The sequence below is a fragment of the Phyllobates terribilis genome, unplaced genomic scaffold, assembly GCF_046119375.1.
Source record: "Phyllobates terribilis strain yellow unplaced genomic scaffold, ASM4611937v1 Scaffold_1__5_contigs__length_1240528914, whole genome shotgun sequence".
NCBI lineage: Eukaryota > Metazoa > Chordata > Amphibia > Anura > Dendrobatidae > Phyllobates > Phyllobates terribilis.
In genome coordinates, this window is record NW_027362761.1 from 611774110 (window position 1) to 611799296 (window position 25187).

General features: G+C 49.8%; 2 protein-coding genes across 2 annotated transcripts in view; one reads left to right on the forward strand and one right to left on the reverse strand.

The window, feature by feature from the left end:
• Positions 1 to 15783, reverse strand: part of LOC141272542 (uncharacterized) — a 50039-nt gene extending 34256 nt beyond the window's left edge. The window contains exons 1-4 of the mRNA XM_073683369.1: positions 15660 to 15783; positions 5165 to 5305; positions 4672 to 4848; positions 3948 to 4071 (exon numbers count right to left, since the gene is read on the reverse strand). Coding sequence (XP_073539470.1) covers positions 3948 to 4071; positions 4672 to 4848; positions 5165 to 5248 — 385 coding nt within the window. The 5' untranslated portion in view covers positions 5249 to 5305; positions 15660 to 15783. The remainder of the gene's footprint in view (positions 1 to 3947; positions 4072 to 4671; positions 4849 to 5164; positions 5306 to 15659) is intronic.
• Positions 15784 to 17098: 1315 nt separating this feature from the next.
• LOC141272494 (uncharacterized) overlaps positions 17099 to 25187 on the forward strand; it is a 46658-nt gene continuing 38569 nt past the window's right edge. The window contains exons 1-2 of the mRNA XM_073683288.1: positions 17099 to 17279; positions 19414 to 19537. Of these exons, the coding sequence (XP_073539389.1) occupies positions 17256 to 17279; positions 19414 to 19537 (148 nt within the window). The 5' untranslated portion in view covers positions 17099 to 17255. The remainder of the gene's footprint in view (positions 17280 to 19413; positions 19538 to 25187) is intronic.

Below are 25187 nucleotides of genomic sequence, written 5' to 3' on the forward strand. Positions count from 1 at the left end.
AAGTACTACATCTGGGCAATAAAAATGAAAAAGCATATACAGAATGGGAGGAATAGAGCTAAGCAACAGTACATGTGAAAAAGACTTAGGTATACTAATAGATCATAGACTGAACATGAGTCAACAGTGTGATGCAGCAGCAAAAAAGGCAAATACAATTCTGGGATGTATTAACAGAAGCATACAGTCTAGATCACGTGAAGTCATTATCGGTCTTTACTCCTCTTTGGTCAGACCTCATCTGGAATACTGTGTACAGTTTTGGGCACCACATTTTAAAAAAGACATAGACAAACTGGAGCAAGTTCAGAGAAGAGCGACCAGAATGGTGACTGGTCTGCAAACCATGTCCTATGAGGAACGGTTGCAGGATTTGGGAATGTTTAGCTTGCAAAAAAGAAGACTGAGAGGAGACTTAATAGCTGTCTACAAATATGTCAAGGGCTGTCACATTGTAGAAGGATCATCTTTATTCTCATTTGCACAAGGAAAGACTAGAAGCAATGGGATGAAACTAAATGGGAGGAGACACAGATTAGATATTAGAAAAAACTTTTTGACAGTTAGGGTGATTAATGAGTGGAACAGGCTGCCACGAGAGGTGGTGAGTTCCCCTTCAATGGACGTCTTCAAACAGAGGCTGGACAGACATCTGTCTGAGATGATCTAGTGAATCCTGCTTTGAGCAGGGGGTTGGACCAGATGACCCAGGAGGTCCCTTCCAACTCTACATTCTATGATTCTATGATTAATAGATCACTCTGCGTGTAATGACTCTATATAATAGATCCCTCTGTGTGTAATGACTCTATATAATAGATCCCTCTGTGTGTAATGACTATATAATAGATCCCTCTGTGTGTAATGTTTCTATATAATAGATCCCTCTGCGTGTAATGACTCTACATAATAGATCCCTCTGCGTGTAATGACTCTATATAATAGATCCCTTCTGCGTGTAATGACTCTATAGAATAGATCCCTCTGCGTGTAATGACTCTATATAATAGATCCCTCTGCGTGTAATGACTCTATATAATAGATCCCTCTGCGTGTAATGACTCTATATAATAGATCCCTCTGCGTGTAATGACTATATAATAGATCCCTCTGCGTGTAATGACTATATAATAGATCCCTCTGCATGTAATGACTCTATAAAAGATCCCTCTATGTGTAATGACTCTATATAATAGATCCCTCTGAGTGTAATGACTCTATATAATAGATCCCTCTGCGTGTAATGACTCTATATAATAGATCCCTCTGCGTGTAATGACTCTATATAATAGATCACTCTGTGTGTAATGACTCTATATAATAGATCACTCTGTGTGTAATGACTCTATATAATAGATCACTCTGTGTATAATGACTCTATATAATAGATCCCTCTGCGTGTAATGACTCTATATAATAGATCCCTCTGCATGTAATGACTCTATATAATAGATCCCTCTGCGTGTAATGACTCTATATAATAGATCCCTCTGCGTGTAATACCTCTATATAATAGATCCCTCTGCGTGTAATGACTCTATATAATAGATCCCTCTGCGCGTAATGACTCTATATAATAGATCACTCTGTGTGTAATGACTCTATATAATAGATCACTGTGTGTGTAATGACTCTATATAATAGATCCCTCTGTGTGTAATGACTCTATATAATAGATCCCTCTGTGTGTAATGACTCTATATAATAGATCCCTCTGTGTGTAATGACTCTATATAATAGATCCCTCTGTGTGTAATGACTCTATATAATAGATCCCTCTGCGTGTAATGACTCTATATAATAGATCCCTCTGTGTGCAATGACTCTATATAATAGATCCCTCTGTGTGTAATGACTCTATATAATAGATCCCTCTGTGTGTAATGACTCTATATAATAGATCCCTCTGTGTGTAATGACTCTATATAATAGATCCCTCTGCGTGTAATGACTCTATATAATAGATCCCTCTGTGCGTAATGACTCCATATAATAGATCCCTCTGTGTGTAATGACTCTATATAATAGATCCCTCTGTGTGTAATGACTCTATATAATAGATCCCTCTGTGTGTAATGACTCTATATAATATAGGAGATTCACTTTTTGTATTGAAGAACTGAAATAAATGAACATTTTGATGGTATTCTAATTTAGTGAGATGCACCTGCATGTAGTCAATCTGATTCTTAAAGAGAATCTGTCACCCCCTGGGACGTATATGACCTATTAATATGGGCATACAGGTGATAGAAATGTTAATCTAGTCCTACCTGTATGCCTCATATTAATGGTCTTGTTGTTGTGAAATCTTATATTATATCTTTATGGTAATGATTCCTTCCAGGCCCTGGGGCTAGGGGGCCCGGAAGGAATCCCCTCCTCCTGTCTTCATTATAATAGCACCCCCTCCTCCCCTGCACGTCACAGTGTTCTGTGACGTACAGTTGGGGCGCTGTAATCCCGCACCTGCGCCTCGCACTCCCTCCATTCTATGCCAGAAAGTCTCGGTGACTCGTTGGCACCTGCACTCCCCCAGAATCAATGGCATTGGGCCGGGGAAGATCGAAAGCCAGAAGTATGACGTGCCCCACGAGTGGTGACTCTGGGGTGCCTTAACTCACTGGGATTGGGAACCCCACATAAGATTTGGCACTTTTGCACAAGAACTTCTATTTCTTTCTTCGTGCACACACCCTTATTCTGGGCCTTTTGGCCTTAGGATGGGGAATTTTTTAAATTCCTGGTAGAAGGTCCGGACAGTACCACACTGTAAAACCTTCACTATTTATTTTTATATTTGTTCTTCTACTCTGTGTCACCCTATTCACGTGTGACCATGGTCACTTGGACTTTGTCGGGATGCGGTTCACTAACGTGTTCCTCTCTTGGCAAATCTGGGGGAGGGCATTAGTTTCCACCACCCCCTGGCTCTCCCCTTTTGGGAGGAGAGCATTATTGGCTCCTTTCTTCCAGGAGGTGAGCACAGTCTTAGGCTCACAGTGTCTTGCTTGGGTGAGAACCCGAGCAGATGCTGGAAGTAAGATTGCGTCATCTCTGACTTTGGCTGGATGAGGACATTGTCCCTAACCCTCACCGTGGCCTTCTGGCTCAGAGGGACGGGGAATGTTATTAGGGACCCTTCTCCTTTTGGAGAGGGTTTCAAGATGACCAGCATCCTAGTGCACTTTTTTGTGGCACTTAGTCACTGTTTAAGCGTACTCGGGATTAGACACGAATTCGGGCCTTCAAAAGACTAAAAAAAAAAAAAATTAGATGCAGGGGCCAAGAGAACTGCTTGAAAGCCTCCATGTTAGACTCTGGTGGGTGATCGGCTCCACCACGCTCCATCTTTATGTCAGGACTCGTGTTTCGGGGTCTGAGGGACGGTCCAGTGCCGATATTTATCCAAGACTTTGTGCTCAGTACGGAGAAAGTGGTTTGTCACAAAGAAGAAGAATGAACGGAGGAAACCAAGGAAGGTCACACAAGTGTCAGCCAAGAGGGAGGAGCCGGACGCCCGACCACGACTGATGACGGCATTGAGCCTGCACCGATTCTGAGGGACGGACGAGCGACAGCGGATTAGGGGGAAAATCATCAGTAAATTAACCCCGACTCTGCTGAGTAACAATCCACGACAGACTCAGGAACCGAAAGATCTCACAGGAGAGAACGGACAGAAGCGCTGGGACATCTGCAGACAAAATGTGACCGATGCTCTAAGGAAGGTGAAAGATTCTGAAAGAAGCCGCCGAGGACGAAGACTCAAGACTGATGAAGACGACAGCGGAGAAACTCACAGATCAGAAGAGAATAATCAGGGAATGAAAGCTGTGAGAAAATGTAGAGAAAACCAGAGCAAGTCTGGAGAAAAATCATCTATTATAGGACGAGGCCGAGAGACGTCATCACATCCACCGGAGCCAACAAGAGTCTCCTCTTACCTGGTGATGTCAGAGGCCGGAGCTCCTCCATCATCACCTCCTGGTACCGATCCTGGTGTCCTTCTAGATACTCCCACTCCTCCATGGAGAGATAGACAGCGACGTCCTGACACCTTATAGGAACCTGACAACAACGACACCGTCATCACCCAGAATCCTCCAGTGCCGTCCTGTATAATGTCCCAGCAGTCACCTCTCCGCTCATCACCCAGAATCCTCCAGTGCTGTCCTGTATAATGTCCCAGCAGTCACCTCTCCGCTCATCACCCAGAATCCTCCAGTGCTGTCCTGCATAATGTCCCAGCAGTCACCTCTCTGGTCATCACCCAGAATCCTCCAGTGCTGTCCTGTATAATGTCCCAGCAGTCACCTCTCTGGTCATCACCCAGAATCCCCCAGTGCTGTCCTGTATAATATCCCAGCAGTCACCTCTCTGGTCATCACCCAGAATCCTCCAGTGCTGTCCTGTATAATGTCCCAGCAGTCACCTCTCTGGTCATCACCCAGAATCCCCCAGTGCTGTCCTGTATAATATCCCAGCAGTCACCTCTCTGGTCATCACCCAGAATCCTCCAGTGCCGTCCTGTACAATGTCCCAGCAGTCACCTCTCCGGTCATCACCCAGAATCCTCCAGTGCTGTCCTGTATAATGTCCCAGCAGTCACCTCTCCGGTCATCACCCAGAATCCTCCAGTGCCATCCTGTATAATGTCCCAGCAGTCACCTCTCCGCTCAGCAGCTCAATCATCTTGTTGCTGAGCTCTAGGATCTTCTTCCTCTCATGTATCGGGGAGTGCGGGGGAGGCTCTGTGATGGGGTCCGGGCTCCGCCCTCCTGACTCCTGGAGATGGATGATGGTTGTCACACCGTGCCCCGACGTCTTCCTCACTATTGTGTAATCCTGTGTATGGAGAGAGACACTTAGGGAGAATTCCTTCCCGACTCCAGATCTGACAATCAGTAGAAATCCCGGGATCAATAACCGTCTCCAGTAATCTGGGGCCATAACCTGGAATATTATTACACTCAGGACATATATCCAGGCCACTCTACAACTCTTATAGGGAATCCCCATGACAACTCCTCCTGGCAGAGAGCTGCACACAATCACTGCTCTTACAGTAAAGAATCCTTCTCTTCCTCTTCTGGATTTCCTCTTCCCGATGTCGGACTTGTTACATAACACAATAAAGCTGATAGAAATGTAGAGGAGTTACCTCTCCGCTCAGCAGGGAGATGATCTCCAGGGTGAAGTGTAATAATCTTCTGGTGGTCTCGTCCTCGTCCATCCTCGGGGTCATTTAGGAGAAGGAGGGATGAACACTGGATCAGCTGGAGGGATCTCGTCCTGCCGGCGTCTTCATGATAAAGGAGAAGATGGAGATCACAGGGGACGATATAACGACAATCACTGAATTCTGCCCCAAATATCCGACATTTATCAAGAAGAATCTGGAGGTGCACGAGACTGAAGTTAGATTCTTATTTACAAATTTACTTCTTTTTTTTTTTACAGGTTTAATAACAAAAGACGTAGTTACTTACCGGTAAGGGGATTTCTCAGAGCCCATGACGGCACCACAGAGAGAGGGGATCCGCCCTTCAAGGACAGGAAACCTACAGATAAGAAGGGTGGCACCTCTCCCCCCCCGCATCAGTTGTTTACAGATCACAAGAGGACCTCAAAGTTAATAACACAATATTCAACAATACTATGAAACTTAGCAGGAAAAAAAACAAATAAGTGTGCACACCAACGCGTGAAGGGTAGGAATGTACTGGTGCCGTCATGGGCTCTGTGAAATCCCGTTACCAGTAAGCAACTACGTCTTTCTCCTTCTCTCATGACAGCAATATGGAGAGAATTGCAGAGAAATGCATTATCAAGGGGGGGACCACCGCTTCCAGAACCCTTCTACCAAAAGTAAGGTCTGAAGAAGAGGCTAAGTCCAGCCGATAATGATTAAAAAATGTAGAGGTAGAAGACCACGTAGCAGTTTTACATATCTGTTCTATTGATGCCCCAGCTCTTTCCGCCCAGGAGGCTGCCACCGCTCTCATTGAGTGAGCCTTCAGATTCTCCGGGGTGGCCTCCCCACGTGAGGAGTATGACAGGGTGATGGCGTCCCTTATCCATCTCGCCAACGTGCCTTTAGAAGCTTTCCGCCCCTTTAGAGGTCCCTGAAAGCACACAAAGAGAGCCCTGTCCTTCCTACACTCTTGCGTGTCGGCTAGTTACCGTATTAAGCACCTTCTGACATCTAATGTATGCAAGTCCCTTTCTTCTTTGATTTTGGAATTGGGGCAAAAGGAAGGGAGGGTGATCTCCTGAGATCTATGAAAATGTGAAGACACTTTTGGTAGGTAGGTTGGGTCTGTTTTAAGGACAACTCTATCCTCCAAGATTTGTGTGAATGGAGAGCCTGCAGATAATGCCTAGATATCACTGACTCTACTACGCGCTGACGTGAGTGCTACTACAAGTGATATTTTAAAGGACAGGGTTCTTAGAGATGCGTCAGCCAGTGGCTCGAATGGAGATTTGGTTAGAGCTGTGAGGACCAAGTTTAGAACCCAAGGAGGCATGTTCAAAGAGGGGATAGGTCTAGATCTAGCCGATGCACTGATGAATCGAGATATACACTTATTCCTAGCCAGGTCGCAGTTGTATAGGGCCCCTAATGCTGTGATCTGAACCTTTCAGGTACTTATATAGGTAGACCCTTTTCCAACCCCTTCTACAGAAATTCTAAAATGGCTGACGGTGGGACCCTTCCTTCCAACCCGGAACCTGACGATGAAAGGAACTTCCTCCAAGTTTTCCCTTTAAGTCTGGTGGTTACTGGTTTCCTACTTTGTAGTAGCATGGAGATTAAATATTGGGAAAAATCTTTATTCTCAGGAGAGCCCTTTCAAATTCCAGGCTGTCATGTACAAGTTTTTTACCTGAGGATGACAAACTGGCCCCTGGAAAAGAAGGTCCGGACGTACCCAGGGGTTGGAGATGGACATCATCCTCAGCCAAGAAAACCCTGTCCTCTTCAGCCAGAAGGGGGCTATTAAGATTACCTTTGCTCTGTCCTCCCTGATCTTTTTCAGAACTGCCGGAATCAGGGCAATCGGAGGAAAAGAATAGTTTAGAGGGAGATTCCATGGAATCGTGAAGGTGTCTAACGCTACGGGGTTCCCTTCGAGGTCTATTGAGCAGAATGCTTCTACTTTCCTGTTCTGACTGTTGATGTATAGGTCTATGGTAGGATGTCCACACATCTCTATGATCTGATTTGTCAGAAAAATATTGTGTCAGAGAAGTATGGAAATTATTTTCCTTTCTTTTTCTTTCTTCCTCCCTCTGAAGCCACCCTTACCCCTCCCAGACACCTTTTGTCACAAGACAAGAGCTGTCTCCAGGTAAATCTCATCACAAAAACCCAATTAACACACTCATGAGTAAGGCCTTAAACAAACGCTGGCAGGCAAGAGGTGCCACCAACCTACTTAAAATGCAATCATCTTTCTCCCTGGCAGATGCAGGGGGTGATTAGGTGCAGGCTTGCAATAATTTAAGTGTAACTATTAAAGTTTGACTCCCGAGCTTCAAAGGGAATTTATTAGAGGTCTTGCAGGATTTTAGGAGCCGATACGAAATATGGCATAACTAAAGTTCCATACGTCCGATAATAACGGGACCTATATTTTTAGTGGTAGGGTCTGCCAAGCAACGCATGCATATTTTCTCATTGCTGTAAGCCAAACCAGGAAACTGTGGCGCAAAAGTAGCAAAATAGCAGATGGCAACTGTATCATGAGTGGTCTCTAAATGAAGGTAAAATCATAATAGAAAATATGGTACCACTTTTGGGCTTCTGGGATCAACGAGCGGTAAGTTATCCCAAAAAACAGGTTTTTAATACAAACATGAGGGGTGAAGCCCAAGCCCACATGATGTCATCACAGGGGTGTGTGGGCCAATCTTCCCTTTCGGCATAAGAGCCGAAGGAAGATCGATCGATGCTCTTTGTCCAGGAGTATATGTTTTACCATAGCGAAGGATCCTGTTCGATAACAGTTTAAGCGGAGCGTCTCCCCTCCACCTACATTGAATCGTCGCAGCGATCTTTATAGAGTAAGTTTCTCCTTTAATCCTTATTATTTTGTGCAACTGCTTATGCATTGTAAATGTCTCCTTTGTAACATCCTTGTATATATTTTTCCTAAACACTGCCTCCCTTTTGGATTAAATATAAAATTTAATAGTTCTGTTTCTTTTGTCCTGTAATCGTTCCCTCCCCCAAAGGCATATACGCTACCAGAACGCAGGCGTCCGCTCAGGCCTGTATTATATTTCAAAGCTGGACGGTGGTGGCAGCAAATAATAATGTTAATAATCGGGCTATCGTGAAGCTGAAAGTGACAGTACGGGGCGTAAACACGTATTCCATGCGTTGGAATCCAGAGGTGTGACCCCATACTCTCACTGGTCGTTAAAACAATAACTAAGTAGAGAGTAGTCTGGATCGTGTGCTCTCGATTCCGGACGAAATCCGTAACACAGTGACGGCACGGTGAGATATTGCGTGATCTCCCCGGTGTCGTCCCTGTGGAGTTCTTGACATGACTGAACACTGATTGCTTCAGTTCCCACTCGCCAGTCTCAGCTGGGTTCTGCTCAGAAAGTCTGCCCTGTGATTTTCTATCCCCCTTATATAGAGTGTCGATAGGGACTTTAGATTGCTTTCGGCTAACTGAAAAATGGTCTCTGTTACTTGCATCAGAGGACAGGACCGGGTACCCCCCTGGTGGTTCAGGTATGCTGCTACAACCCAGCTGTCTGTAAACACTCTTAGGTGGTGACCCCACAGAGTGTCCAGGAATTCTAAAAGGGCGAACTCCACTGCTAACAGCTCCTTCATGTTTGAGGATGCTGAACTTCAGTCCTCTGTCCATACCCCCAGGGCTATCTGGTCGTTCAAGTGAGCCCCCCAGCCTCTGGACTTGCAGCTGTGGTCAGGATCTGATGGACTGAAATCACCCACGGAATACCCCGGGTCAAATTATCCATCCTCATCCACAATCCCAGAGAAACCGTGGTTTTTGATGACAAGGTTAGCCGACCTCCTAAATGCCCTTTTAGAGAGCTTTCAGCTCCTAGAATTTCCTACTGTAACTCTCTGGTATGTATCTGAGCCCATTGAACAGCCAGAAAACAGGCAGTCATGGAACCTAGGAGGGACATGGGTGGTCCCTTATCCGAGAAATCTGAGCTATGAAGCTTTGAATCTTTTGTGCCGGGAGGCGACATTCTTGATTTTTTTTAAACTAATATGATGCCTAGATATTCCTGTACTAGATTCGTCTCGGTTCTGGATTTTTTTAGATTTAAAAGCCAGCCTAAGCTGATCAAGGAATCCATGACTTCCTTAGCTGGTCTTTGCAATGTAGGAAGGAACTGCCTATTATCAAAAAATTGTCCAGGTATGGCTCAATCAGTACATCTTGTTCTCTCAGGTGAGCAGTTACCTCTGAAATTATCCTGGCTATGGCTAGGCCGAATGAGGGAGCCATATACTGGTAGTGTTTGAATACCCCCCCCCCCTTTTAGATATTGCTACCCTGAGGAACTTCTGATAATCCTTATGGATAGGGACATGATAGTAAGCGTCCTTTAGGTCCAGAACAGTCATGAAACAGTCTTGAAACTGTATTTTTACTGAAGTCTGTATTGACTCCATTTTAAGGTTTGAACCTTCAACAGCTTGTTCAATTTCTTTAGGTTTACAATTGTCCTGTAAGTCCCATCCGGTTTTCTCCTCAGGAATGGAAGGGAGTAGAAAGGGCAGGGACTTCTTGAAGGACTGCTTTCTTTATCAGGCCTAGAACCTCCTGCTGTAAGGCTAGCTGCTCTTCGCTTGAGGATTTTATAGGAGTCACTATGAAATTTTGATGGGGAATTGAGTGGAATTGGAATTTCAGTCCTAATTTTATTATGTTTAGGATCCAGGAGCTGTTGGATATTCCCACCCGGGGAAAACCTTCATTCTGACGGAAGAAGAGGTACCGGGTTAGGAGGAAGAACTGTTTTTGTAGACATGCTCACTCTTGGATTTGGTGCCACGCTGACGTCCTTGCTGTGCTGGGACGATCTACCGGGACGTCCACTCCCGCTGTTACCACGCTCGTGATGACGGGAAGATTCCTCCTGATGTCCCGTTTCCTTCTCTGTTGCTGCTGCGACTGAGGCTGCCGCGGTGATGGAGGTGGTGGTGATGATTGGGGATGCAGAGTCTGCACCTCCTGGTGCTCCTGTTCATTCATGATCGAAGACTTCCAGAGCTCTATAAGAAGCACTCTGTAGTGCTCTCTGGCGATATATATATACCTGGCTCCTTCTCAGTTTACCGCACTTCCGCCCCCCCCCCCCATCTTCTTTTTTTATTATCAACTGCCCGCGCGTCTCTTTCCTTAAGGACGCCACACTTCAGCATCCCGGAATAGCCCCTGCACATGTGCCGCCCAGTCAGGCTTTGCTGCGCCGCTTCAGAAGGTGGCGCGCCCGTCATAGGAGTGCGCCTAACATGGGAGCACGCCGCATCATGGGAGTAAGTCTCATGCTGCCGCTCCTTGGAAACCGGAAGTTCCTGCGTGCATTCTTCCAGCGTGACCTTGGCCCGTCCGTCACAGGCCATGAAGATCCAGGGAGAGGCAGCATGCTGCTCCGTCTTCCGCTACCTCTCCCCCGCACACCCTAGAGGCCCACTGATCCCAGCGGTGGCGCCTCAGTTCACCGCACCAGCCGAGGCAGGAAACCCCCGCTGCCTGAGTCGAACTGGTCGGGCCTGGCTCGACCGAGGATTCATCTTCTGGCACATAGGTATGCCTTTCTTCTTTCCACATATTTTTTTTTAAACCTTGTTTTTATTGAAAATAAAGTTTTCATACATTAATTAATGCGAATATAACTTGAAATAAACATGACAAAGTTGTTATAAGATGGTAAATAGAGTGTACATTCCAAGTATGATTACATCAAGTCAAAAGACAAACAGAAAACTAGGTGGGGGGAGAAAAGAAAAGAGAATGCCTAAAACAGGTACTTTCCTTATATACAGATCACCCAACAGGGGAGTATACCCTTATACTCTCTTTCAAAATTGTGCGGGACCCATCGACACCAAGATAGACCTCTGACACCTAGATGTATCTCCACACTGCGGCTCTATCTAACATATTTCTACATGGGCAATTCACCCAATAGTAGCTGCTCTTGATCCCAAGCTGTAGGTTGGAAGCAAATTCTAATATCATCTCGGATGCGTGGTGGAAGTAAAGAGATGAAACTTTCCCAAGTTTCAAAGAAGAACTGTACCTTTTCTTCCCTGTGTAAAGAGGCCTCAGCCCAATCCATCTGAAGCAGGAACGACAGTTTGTCTAAAAAGATCTTAAATGGAGGAGCTTGGTGGTGGATCCACACCTGCAGGATGGCCTTAACACCGGCTGCTGCCGACCCCATGTGCAACAATTTACGGGCCCCCATAGAGCATGTGTATTTATCTGGTTCTAGGTATCCTTCTTTCCACATTTACGCCGTACTATAGGTTCCCCGTCAAGAACAGGAAACCAACTGATGTGGGAGAGAGGTGCCGCCCTTGTTATCTGTAGGTTTCCGGTCCTTGAAGGGCGGATCCCCTCTCTCCGTGGTGCCATCATGGGGGGGGGGGGGGGGAAGAGAAACATCCCAATAATATCAGTGCGGTGTGGAGCCCTGAGGGGAACTACAAACAGCTACAAAAATGATAAAAGTGGCACAAAAATGGGCATCAAAGGAGTTATCAGAAGGGCTCTGGGCCCCGGATCTCCCCCTGCAGACACCGATACTGAGGCCTCATCATACACCTGTGACTGCAGCCTGGAGCGGACGGGATCTGGGCAGCACAGCATCAGACGGGCGAGTATCCCAGATGGGAATAGCTGATCAGTGTCTAAAAGTCATATATTGCCTTAAAAAACACCAGTTACTTATTCCAGTCTGGGATACTCACCCGTCTGACGCTGTGATGCCCAGATCCCGTCCGCTCCGGGCTGCAGTCACAGGTGTATGATGAGGCCTCACTATCGGTGTCTGCAGGGGGAGATCCGGGGCCCAGAGTCAAGTAGCCCTTCTGATAACTCCTTCGGTACCCACTTTGATGCCCATTTTTGTGCCACTTTTAGCATTTTTGTAGCTGTTTGTTGTTGTATTCCCCTCAGGGCCCCGCATCGCACTGATATTATTGGGATTTTTTTTTTTTTTTTGCTATTAATCCTGTTAAAAACAATAAAGAAAAATAAACTTATAGTAAACTGCTGAATAGGAATCAACTCCAGTCTCGTCCCCGACCTGCTCCCCTGATCTGACCACTCATTATTAGTCTCGTAATAGGAGGCCGGTCACAGCGGCAACTACACCCAGGGGCGAAATTACAATAGGTGCAGAGGTTGCAATCGTATCCAGGCCCTGCAGCCTGGGGGCAGAGCTGTCCTCACCCCCTGGGCAAGTGCCGACACCGTGGACAAACGGGAGGCCCACTCACCATCGGGACCACCGTCCGCACCAAGTACTGGTCGCCAGCATCTATTTTCCCCAGGGTCCGGTCCTGCCCTTGGGGGTGAACCCATCCTGCTCCTTATGGACGTGCGGCAGCAGCAGCAGTGTGAATCCCATTGATGTGAATATGAGGAGTAAGTGAATGATATCAATGGGATTTACACTCGCAGCGCGGACTTTAATGATCACTTCATGCGGAGAGATGATGATGGGTAAAAGCAGAGAAGCGGAGAACATCATCGTCCCCATATGTCAGTGACCCAGGCCGGCATATAACTGTGGTCCTCCGACATGAGGAAGGACCCCGCTGTCTCTGCCAGCGTCCACTATTATACTGGGTCATCTACACAAATGGAAAACAGATCTCCTGCACAAAATGCTCATCCTGATCAGCCTCATGCTCCTCAGGAGCCCTACAAAACATAAGTGACTAGAGCAGCTCTGTCACCTGCACGATCCTACAGAAACATTGTCACAAGTCTCCAGCTCTGCGTTTCATATCATTAATACCGGAGCCAAGATACAGAGAGAGAATCGGCACACGTATAACCCACGTGACGCCGTCAGCAGCCGCCGCTCTCAGCTCTGCTGCAGATCCATGTGCTGTCCTCTGTGCACCTACGTGTTCCCACCTCGTGCAATAACAGCGAACACTAGACGGTCAACCACAAGCTTTAAGTGCCGCCAGTAACTACAGCTCCAGCAGGGGACGGTCACCGTGGTAACTACACCTCCAGCAGGGGACGGTCACCATGGTAACTACACCTCCAGTGGGGGGCGGTCACCGTGGTAACTGCACCTCCAGCGGGGGACGGTCACCGTGGTAACTCCACCTCCAGAGGGGGACGGTCACCGTGGTAACTCCACCTCCAGCGGGGGACGGTCACCGTGGTAACTCCACCTCCAGCGGGGGACGGTCACCGTGGTAACTCCACCTCCAGCAGGGGACGGTCACCGTGGTAACTCCACCTCCAGCGGGGGACGGTCACCGTGGTAACTTCACCTCCAGCGGGGGCGGTCACCGTGGTAACTCCACCTCCAGCGGAGGGCGGTCACCGTGGTAACTCCACCTCCAGCGGGGGACGGTCACCGTGGTAACTACACCTCCAGCAGGGGACGGTCACCGTGGTAACTACACCTCCAGCGGGGGACGGTCACCGAGGTAACTACACCTCCAGCGGGGGACGGTCACCGTGGTAACTACACCTCCAGCGGGGGACGATCACCGTGGTAACTCCACCTCCAGCGGAGGACGGTCACCGTGGTAACTACACCTCCAGCGGGGGACGGTCACTGTGGTAACTCCACCTCCAGCGGGGGACGGTCACCGTGGTAACTACACTGCCAGCGGGGGACGGTCACCGTGGTAACTCCACCTCCAGCGGGGGACGGTCACCGTGGTAACTCCACCTCCAGCGGGGGCGGTCACCGTGGTAACTACACCGCCAGCGGGGGACGGTCACCGTGGTAACTACACCTCCAGCGGAGGACGGTCACCGTGTTAACTACACCTCCAGCGGAGGACGGTCACCGTGTTAACTACACCTCCAGCGGGGGTTGGTCAACGTGGTAACTACACCTCCAGCGGGGGTTGGTCAACGTGGTAACTAGACCTCCAGCGAAGGAAGGTCACCGTGGTAACTACACCTCCAGCGGGGGACGATCACAGTGGTAACTACACCTCCAGCGGGGTCGGTCACCGTGGTAACTACACCTCCAGCAAAGGACGGTCACCGTGGTAACTCCACCTCCAGCGGGGTCGGTCACCGTGGTAACTACACCGCCAGCGGGGGATGGTCACCGTGGTAACTACACCTCCAGCGAAGGACGGTCACCGTGGTAACTACACCTCCAGCGAAGGACGGTCACCGAGGTAACTCCACCTCCAGCGGGGTCGGTCACCGAGGTAACTACACCTCCAGCAGGGGACGATCACCGTGGTAACTACACCTCTAGCAGAGGACGGTCACCGTGGTAACTACACCTCCAGCGGGGGACGGTCACCGTGGTAACTACACCTCCAGAGGGGGACGGTCACCGTGGTAACTACACCTTCCGTGGAGGACGGTCACCGTGGTAACTACATCGCCAGAGGAGGGCGGTCACCATGGTAACTGCACCTCCAGCGGGGGACGGTCACCGTGGTAACTCCACCTCCAGCGGAGGACGGTCACCGTGGTAACTACACCTCCAGCGGGGGACGGTCACTGTGGTAACTCCACCGCCAGCGGGGGACGGTCACCGTGGTAACTACACTGCCAGCGGGGGACGGTCACCGTGGTAACTACACCGCCAGCGGGGGACGGTCACTGTGGTAACTCCACCTCCAGCGGGGGACGGTCATCGTGGTAACTGCACCTCCAGCGGAGGACGGTCACCGTGGTAACTACACCTCCAGCGGGGGACAGTCACCGTGGTAACTACACCTCCAGCGGGGGACGGTCACTGTGGTAACTCCACCTCCAGCAGGGGACGGTCACCGTGGTAACTACACCGCCAGCGGGGGACGGTCACCATGGTAACTCCACCTCCAGCGGGGGCGGTCACCGTGGTAACTACAGCGCCAGCGGGGGACGGTCGCCGTGGTAACTACACCTCCAGCGGGGGACTGTCACCGTGGTAACGCCACCTCCAGCGGAGGACGGTCACCGTGGTAACTCCACCTCCAGCGGGGGCGGTCACCGTGGTAACTCCACCTCCAGCGGAGGACGGTCACCGTGGTAACTCCACCTCCAGCGGGGGACGGTCACGTGGTAACTACACCTCCAGCGGGGGACGGTCACCGTGGTAACTCCACCTCCAGCGGGGGACGGTCACCGTGGTAACTCCACCTCCAGCGGGGGACGGTCACCGTGGTAACTCCACCTCCAGCGGGGGACGGTCACCGTGGTAACTCCACCTCCAGCGGGGGGCGGTCACCGTGGTAACTCCACCTCCAGCGGGGGGCGGTCACCGTGGTAACTCCACCTCCAGCGGGGGCGGTGAGGTGAGGAGGAGCCGCTGCACATCCCCCATACAACACTGAGGAGCCGCAGTCACATGGAGCAGGAGCCTCCACAGGAACAGCTCTGATCTCACCCCACACTCTCCTCTCACAGATTCACCACAAACCCTCCCTGTAATCTCACCGGAATGGCGGGAAGCGGAAACCTGCTGCTGGCTGATACCAGAGAGCAAGAGCTGCGCACAACCAGGACGGAGCTGCTGCACTGAGAGCGGGAGGACCTGTGGTGACGTCACCGCCATGTGATCAGGGGGCGGAGCTCAGGAGAGAAGAGGTGAAGGACCAGTGGTGACGTCACCGCCATGTGATCAGGGGGCGGAGCTCAGGAGAGAAGAGGTGAAGGACCTGTGGTGATGTCACCGCCATGTGATCAGGGGGCGGAGCTCAGGAGAGAAGAGGTGAAGGTCATGCGGTGACGTCATCATTATCACAGGTCCTTCACTTCTGTCCTTAGCCCCGCCCCCTGGTCACATGGCGGTGACATCACCACAGGTCCTTCACCTCTTCTCTCCTGAGCTCCGCCCCCTGATCACATGGCGGTGACGTCACCACTGGTCCTTCACCTCTTCTCTCCTGAGCTCCGCCCCCTGATCACATGGCGGTGACGTCACCACAGGTCCTCCCGCTCTCAGTGCAGCAGCTCCGTCCTGGTTGTGCGCAGCTCTTGCTCTCTGGTATCAGCCAGCAGCAGGTTTCCGCTTCCCGCCATTCCGGTGAGATTACAGGGAGGGTTTGTGGTGAATCTGTGAGAGGAGAGTGTGGGGTGAGATCAGAGCTGTTCCTGTGGAGGCTCCTGCTCCATGTGACTGCGGCTCCTCAGTGTTGTATGGGGGATGTGCAGCGGCTCCTCCTCACCTCACCGCCCCCGCTGGAGGTGGAGTTACCACGGTGACCGTCCCCCGCTGGCAGTGTAGTTAGTACGGTGACCATCCTCCTACGAGGCTGATAATGAGTGGTCAGATCGGTGGAGGAGGCCGCGGTGGAGTTTGTGGCTTTTCCTCCAGATTCTTCCTGATAAATGTCGGATATTTGGGGCAGAATTCAGTGATTGTCGTTATATCGTCCCCTGTGATCTCCATCTTCTTCTCCTTTATCATGAAGACGCCGGCAGGACGAGATCCCTCCAGCTGATCCAGTGTTCATCCCTCCTTCTCCTGAATGACCCCGAGGATGGACGAGGACGAGACCACCAGAAGATTATTACACGTCACCCTGGAGATCATCTCCCTGCTGAGCGGAGAGGTAACTCCTCTACATTTCTATCAGCTTTATTGTGTTATGTAACAAGTCCGACATCGGGAAGAGGAAATCCAGAAGAGGAAGAGAAGGATTCTTTACTGTAAGAGCAGTGATTGTGTGCAGCTCTCTGCCAGGAGGAGTTGTCATGGGGATTCCCTATAAGAGCTGTAGAGGGGCCTGGATGTCTGTCCTGAGTGTAATAATATTCCAGGTTATGGCCCCAGATTACTGGAGACGGTTATTGATCCCGGGATTTCTACTGATTGTCAGATCTGGAGTCAGGAAGGAATTCTTCTCCCTAAGTGTCTCTCTCCATACACAGGATTACACAATAGTGAGGAAGACACCGGGGGAGGGTGTGACTCCCATCATCCATCTCCAGGAGTCAGGAGGGCGGAGCCCGGACCCCATCACAGAGCCTCCCCCGCACCCCCCGATACATGAGAGGAGGAAGAAGAAGATCCTAGAGCTCAGCAACAAGATGATTGAGCTGCTGAGCGGAGAGGTGACTGCTGGGACATTATACAGGACAGCACTGGAGGATTCTGGGTGATGAGCGGAGAGGTGACTGCTGGGACATTATACAGGACAGCACTGGAGGATTCTGGGTGATGACCGGAGAGGTGACTGCTGGGACATTATACAGGACAGCACTGGAGGATTCTGGGTGATGAGCGGAGAGGTGACTGCTGGGACATTATACTGGACGGTACTGGAGGATTCTGGGTGATGAACGGAGAGGTGACTGCTGGGACATTATACAGAACAGCACTGGAGGATTCTGGGTGATGACTGGAGAGGTGACTGCTGGGACATTATACAGGACAGCACTGAAGGATTCTGGGTGATGAGCAGAGAGGTGACAGCTGGGACATTATACAGGACAGCACTGGAGGATTCTGGGTGATGAGCGGAGAGGTGACTGCTGGGACATTATACAGGACAGCACTGGAGGATTCTGGGTGATGAGCAGAGAGGTGACTGCTGGGACATTATACAGTACAGCACTGGAGAATTCTGGGTGATGAGCGGAGAGGTGACTGCTGGGACATTATACAGGACGGCACTGGAGGATTCTGGGTGATGAGCGGAGAGGTGACTGCTGGGACATTATACAGGACAGCACTGGAGGATTCTGGGTGATGACTGGAGAGGTGACTGCTGGGACATTATACAGGACAACACTGGAGGATTCTGGGTGATGACTGGAGAGGTGACTGCTGGGACATTATACAGGACAACACTGGAGGATTCTTGGTGATGACTGGAGAGGTGACTGCTGGGACATTATACAGGACAGCACTGGAGGATTCTGGGTGATGAGCAGAGAGGTGACAGCTGGGACATTATACAGGACGTCACTGGAGGATTCTGGGTGATAAGCAGAGAGGTGACTGCTGGGACATTATACAGTACAGCACTGGAGGATTCTGGGTGATGAGCGGAGAGGTGACTGCTGGGACATTATACAGGACAGCACTGGAGGATTCTGGGTGATGAGCGGAGAGGTGACTGCTGGGACATTATACAGGACAGCACTGGAGGATTCTGGGTGATGAGCGGAGAGGTGACTGCTGGGACATTATACAGGACAGCACTGGAGGATTCTTGGTGATGACTGGAGAGGTGACTGCTGGGACATTATACAGGACAGCACTGGAGGATTCTGGGTGATGAGCAGAGAGGTGACAGCTGGGACATTATACAGGACGTCACTGGAGGATTCTGGGTGATAAGCAGAGAGGTGACTGCTGGGACATTATACAGTACAGCACTGGAGGATTCTGGGTGATGAGCGGAGAGGTGACTGCTGGGACATTATACAGGACAGCACTGGAGGATTCTGGGTGATGAGCGGAGAGGTGACTGCTGGGACATTATACAGGACAGCACTGGAGGATTCTGGGTGATGAGCGGAGAGGTGACTGCTGGGACATTATACAGGACAGCACTGGAGGATTCTGGGTGATGACCGGAGAGGTGACTGCTGGGACATTATACAGGACGGCACTGGAGGATTCTGGGTGATGAGCGGAGAGGTGACTGCTGGGACATTATACAGGACAGCACTGGAGGATTCTGGGTGATGAGCGGAGAGGTGACTGCTGGGACATTATACGGGACAGTACTGGAGGATTCTGGGTGATGAGCGGAGAGGTGACTGCTGGGACATTATACAGGACAGCACTGGAGGATTCTGGGTGATGAGCGGAGAGGTGACTGCTGGGACATTATACAGGACAGCACTGGAGGATTCTGGGTGATGAGCGGAGAGGTGACTGCTGGGACATTATACAGGACGGCACTGGAGGATTCTGGGTGATGAGCGGAGAGGTGACTGCTGGGACATTATACAGGACAGCACTGGAGGATTCTGGGTGATGAGCGGAGAGGTGACTGCTGGGACATTATACGGGACAGTACTGGAGGATTCTGGGTGATGAGCGGAGAGGTGACTGCTGGGACATTATACAGGACAGCACTGGAGGATTCTGGGTGATGAGCGGAGAGGTGACTGCTGGGACATTATACAGGACAGCACTGGAGGATTCTGGGTGATGAGCGGAGAGGTGACTGCTGGGACATTATACAGGACGGCACTGGAGGATTCTGGGTGATGACGGTGTCATTGTTGTCAGGTTCCTATAAGGTGTCAGGACGTCGCTGTCTATCTCTCCATGGAGGAGTGGGAGTATCTAGAAGGACACCAGGATCGGTACCAGGAGGTGATGATGGAGGAGCTCCGGCCTCTGACATCACCAGGTGAGAGGAGACTCTTGTTGGCTCCGGTGGATGTGATGACGTCTCTCGGCCTCGTCCTATAATAGATGATTTTTCTCCGGACTTGCTCTGGTTTTCTCTATATTTTCTGATAACAGCTTCTATTTCCCTGATTATTTTCTTCCATTAGATGCGGTAATTCTGGCGCTTAGCCTCGGCTCTTCCCGCTCGCCGTGGTACGTTTGCAATCGGGGTAATATTTTTCGGTTGATGTCAGCTTTGTAATGTTTGCTGACATCAAGCCCAGGGATCAGTAATGCAGAGGCGCCCATCAGACACCACCAGTACTAAACCTGTATATATAATCCCAGATACAGCATTATACATGTGAATATCCGGGAGCAAGGTCGATTAGTATCGACTATGCAACCCTATAAAACTCCATGAATAGCATATATTAAATTTAGGAGAAAACATACGGAGTTTGGTTGACTAAAATCCAAATTTTATTCAAATCTTTTAAAAGGTGTACAAAAATGTAAGACATAGACAGGACAGACACTGATACATAAAAAATGTGTGTGCAGTGCTGCACTGATCCATACACTTAGACCAATACATCAATCAGACCTGATGCCTGTATATCAGATACATAAATGTTCACAGATAGTCATCAGTGAAAAAGGGCAATGCTGGTGCATATAAAATCACTCTATCAAACAGTGTGTATTAAGTACAAAAGGGTGCAACCATAAGGGAGCACATTCATTAAACACACGTCGTTGAGACAGAAATGCATGCAAAGTCCTAGCTTACCCAAATAAATAAGTGATGGAAAGTGCAGGAGACCAAGACCCCTACGCGCGTTTCGCTGTTTGTTAATGTTGCTTCATCATGGGGGATAACACACAAAACCCAACCAGGCCAGTACTGATGTCACCGCTCAGCAATGCAACCAGATGTAGTAGAGTTGGGGACTCGTCGTGGGACATCAGCATCATGGATTATCGGCGGACTAGTGATTATAACTTTGATTTCCAGTAAGTCCCCATGACAGCACCGTAGGAGGAGTAATCCCATATCCTGTGTAGGGACAGGAAGCACAAGAGGTTAAAAGCCCTCCCACCCCCAACCTCCTCAGTGTTTTTCCTGTCCCTACACAGGACAGGGAGTACAGGAAGAGCGCTGGTGCAGAAGCACTGGAGAAGAAGTTTACCTCAAGGGACCCAGGGGATCGGGGGGGCCGCGGCTCTCTCCTTCTTGCCGTCAAGCGGGTCCTGGGCCGACACTCCCTATCGGGAGTCCCTCAGGCCTCCGGTGTGCCGCTTCCCCATCGCCGGGGTTCTCGGCGTCCTGCTCTGGGCGGGTCCGGCTTCTTCCGGCATCAGGACCGCCCGGCGTCGAAACCGGAAGTCCGGAGATGACGACTTCCGGTGGCGGTCGCACGGGAAATTCAAACCACTGTTAGACCAGACGTCAGGGAGCAGGAGAAAATGACTGGACGACCAGGTAAGGAATAAAAAAAGGGGGGCTGGGGAGCATTAGAGGCAGGCTTACCGCTTGGGCACCCCTGACAACAAAATGGCAGATATGTCTCACCCTGATAACCTCCCTGGATCGCCCCACAATCATGTAAGTATACCATTACCCCTTTTTATATGGTTAATGGAGCTTACGCTTACCAGGCCCTCCATATTTTTTTTTATAGAATGTCTCTGGGCAATTACCACCTCCTGGAAGGATACGGGGAAAAAGGCCACAGTAAAATCCAAGAGGTGCCTGGATTGTAACTTCAGACTTCCCGACTCTTATACAAAGCGTCTATGTGCTGAGTGTAGAGCCTCCATGCTAAAGGAGGAGCACGGGGCTTTATTAAATGAGATGCGCAGTATAATTAAAGAAGAAGTTCAGGCTTCTATTACATCTCTGCAGCCCCCAGGTTCAGGAGTCCAGGATGTCTCGGGACCCAAAAGACCCAGAGAAGATAAAGCACCATCTTCTGAGGGTGAAATCGACCCATCTGGCGACTCTGACAGTGAGACCATTAGTCTACCTCAGGGCGGGGAATGAAAAAAATATATGTTCCACTCAGATGGTATGGATATTCTTCTACGAGCCGTGCGAAACACGATGCAAGTAGAGGAAACAGAGAAGAGCAGTAACATTCGGGTTGAGATGTTTGGTGGTCTTAGAACTCAGAGATCCATGGTTTTCCCTGTTAATGCTCATGTGAAGGACATGATACTGGAGGAATGGGAGAATGCGGAGAAGAGACTCTCTATACCACGAGACTTCCGCGTCCGATTATCTTTTGACCCAGAGGACACCAACGTGTGGGACACTGTTCCAAAAATTGATGTCCCAGTGGCTAAGGTGGTCAAGAAAACCTCTATCCCCTTTGAGGACTTGTCAGGACTTCAAGATCCTATGAATAGGAAGGCGGATGGACTTTTGAAAAAAGCCTGGGAAGCTTCGGTGGCAATTATTAAATCTAATATCGCTGCTACATCTATTGCCAGATCCATGAGTCTGGCTAGAAGAGATAGAGAATCACCTACGGGATAGCACCCCGAGGGAAACTCTCCTTCAATCATTGCCCTTATTAAAAATGGCAACAAATTTTTTGGCCGACGCTTCGGCAGAATCTGTCTGATTTGCGGCCAGAAATAATGCGCTTTCCAACTCAGCCCGTAGAGCTGTTTGGTTAAAAACATGGTCTGGAGATACAGCTTCTAAGAACAAACTGTGCTCCATTCCATTTTCACGGCTCAGAGTATTCGGACCTGTACTAGACATTCTAGAAAAAGCGTCCGATAGAAAGAAGGGCTTCCCTGAGGAGAAAAAGAAGGATCAGCCCTTTTGCAAACATGGTGGACAAAGGAAGAAAATCTAGGCAGGGGCGTCCCATGGGCAATATCGGCACCCCAGATTCTGACGACAGATGCAAACCCCAGGGGGTGGAGGGCTCATCTAGACGACCGAGTGGCTCAGGGGGTCTGGGCAAAGGGGGTGGAAGGTTCTTCCTCCAACATGAAAGAACTTCTGGCGGTGAAGTATGGCCTCTTGGAATTTCTAAACGTGTTAAAAGGTCACCACGTGAGAGTGTTCTCGGACAACCGGGTAGTGGTGGCATATCTAAATCACCAGGGGGGTACCCGGTCCATCTCCCTTCTTCAGGTGTCAAGCTCTATCCTCCACATAGCAGAGAGAAATTTAGAGTCCTTATCAGCTCTGCACATAAAAGGGTCAATGAACGTCACGGCGGACTTCCTAAGCCGGACCCAGTTGAGACAGGGCGAATGGGAGCTGAACCACCTAGTGTTCAAAAAGATCACGAGGGCTTGGGGAATCCCATGTGTAGACCTATTCGCCAACTGGAAAAACAAAAAGGTGGACACGTTTTGCTCGATCGACCCCAGATGGAACCCAGTAGCACTAGACGCTTTTTTTGATTCCATGGGACCACCAGCTAGTATATGCCTTTCCTCCGATTGCTCTCATTCCGGCAGTTCTGAAGAAGATCAGGGAAGACGAGGCGAATGTGATCCTGATCGCCCCCTTCTGGCCAAGAAGGCCTTGGTTTTCCTGGCTGAGGATCATATCCGTCTCCGACCCCTGGGTCCTTCCGGAAGTTCCGGACCTGCTGTCTCAGGGTCCAGTACTCCACCCGCAGGTAACAAACCTGCACTTGACAGCTTGGAATTTGAGAGGTCACTCTTGAGGGATAAAGGGTTTTCCCCCAATCTAATCTCTACCTTGCTGCAGAGTAGGAAACCTGTAACTACTAGGCTCTACGGAAAAACTTGGAAGAAATTCCTTTCCTTTGCAGGTACAGATATAGTAGGGGAGGCCCCCGTGGTTACCATCCTGGAGTTCCTTCAGAGGGAGTTGGAGCTGGGGTTGGCCACGAGCACACTGAAGGTTCAGGTGGCAGCTCTGGGAGCCCTGTATAACTGCAACCTGGCAAGGGATAGATGGGTCTCCAGGTTCATCAGGGCATCTCATAGATCCAGGCCCATCCCCTCCTGGAAGGCTCCTCCGTGGGATTTAAATCTTGTTCTTTCAGCCCTGACCAGAGGCCCCTTTGAACCACTAGGGGAAGCGTCCCTTAAAATCTTGTCCCTTAAGACGTCCCTTCTGGTAGCCCTCACCTCGGCTCGCCGCATTAGTGACATCCAAGCATTATCCGCGGGACCCCCCTTTACGCAGATTCTAGACGACAGAGTGACGCTTAGGACCGACCCAGCGTACCTTCCTAAGGTGGGATCCCTTTTTCACAGGTTACAGGAGGTCACCCTCACTTCCTTCTGCGCAGCCCCAAAAAACAAGGGGGAAGAGGCCCTTCACGCCTTGGACGTCAGGAGGTGCATTATGCAATATTTAGAGGCCACACGGGAGTGTAGGAAGGACAGGGCACTTTTTGTGTGCTTCCTGGGATCTCGGAAGGGACAGAAAGCTTCCAAGGGAAGCCTGGCGGGTGGATAAGGGAAGCCATTTCCCTGGCTTATTCCTCAAGTGGGGAAACAGCGCCAGTGGGCCTAAGGGCTCACTCGACGAGGGCAGTGTCAGCCTCCTGGGCAGAGAAGGCCGGAGCTTCAATCGAACAGATATGTAGAGCGGCGACCTGGTCTTCTCCCTCCACGTTCTTTAAACACTACCGGCTGGATCTAACATCGTCTTCAGATCTTACCTTTGGCAGAAGGGTTCTGGAAGCTGTGGTCCCTCCCTAATCTTCACTGCTCTGCAATCTCTCCGTGGTGCCGTCATGGGGAAAGAGAAAGAGTAGTTACTTACCGGTAACGAAATTTCTCGGAACCCATGACGGCACCCGTACATTCCCTCCCCCTTTTTCCTTACACATGGGTGTGCACAATCGTTACTACCTTTTTGTTTAGTCACAGGGTGTGTCTGATAAAAAATACATATATAAAATATATAAATAAAAATGCCATATTTGGTGTTACTAACCTGGCGGTCCTCTCGGTGCTCTGTAAACCAACTGATGAGGGAGAGAGGTGCCGCCCTTTTTATCTGTAGGTTTCCTGTCCTTGAAGGGCGGATCCCCTCTCTCTGTGGTGCCGTCATGGGTTCCGAGAAATTTCGTTACCGGTAAGTAACTACTCTTTTTCATGTGAATAAATTGGAAAAAAGGGTGATTTGTCCGGGAGTGTTTTCTTCAATTAACCAAAGTTTTTCTGTGTGTGTCTTTCTTACTTTTGATTTCTGGGTTAGTAATGGGGGTGTCTTATAGACGACTCTCCATTAATAAACCCTGGACTTGATGTCCGCTGATATTACAAAGCTGGAAGCAGGAAGAGCCGAGACTAAGCGCCAGTAGTGGCGCGCGCATACAATGGAAGTGCTGTTTCTGGGAGACTGAGGGCTGATGTTACTAGTCTGGGAGGGGGCCAATATCCATGCCCCCCAGCTGTCTGTTTAGCTTTTGCTGGTTACAAAATATAGCGGGAACCTACTTCATTTTTTTTGGGGGGGGGGGGGTACTTCCATTTTAATAATCAGTAAAGGCTACGCAGAAATCTATGGGCTGATATTAGCCTGGGAAGTGTTACTGATATTGGCCCCTTCCCAGAATCTGCTTTCCGCTGGTAAGTAAAAATAAAGGGGACCCCACGCCATTTTTTTAAATTATTTATTCAATAACTACATGTACAGTACACACGAACTGCACTAA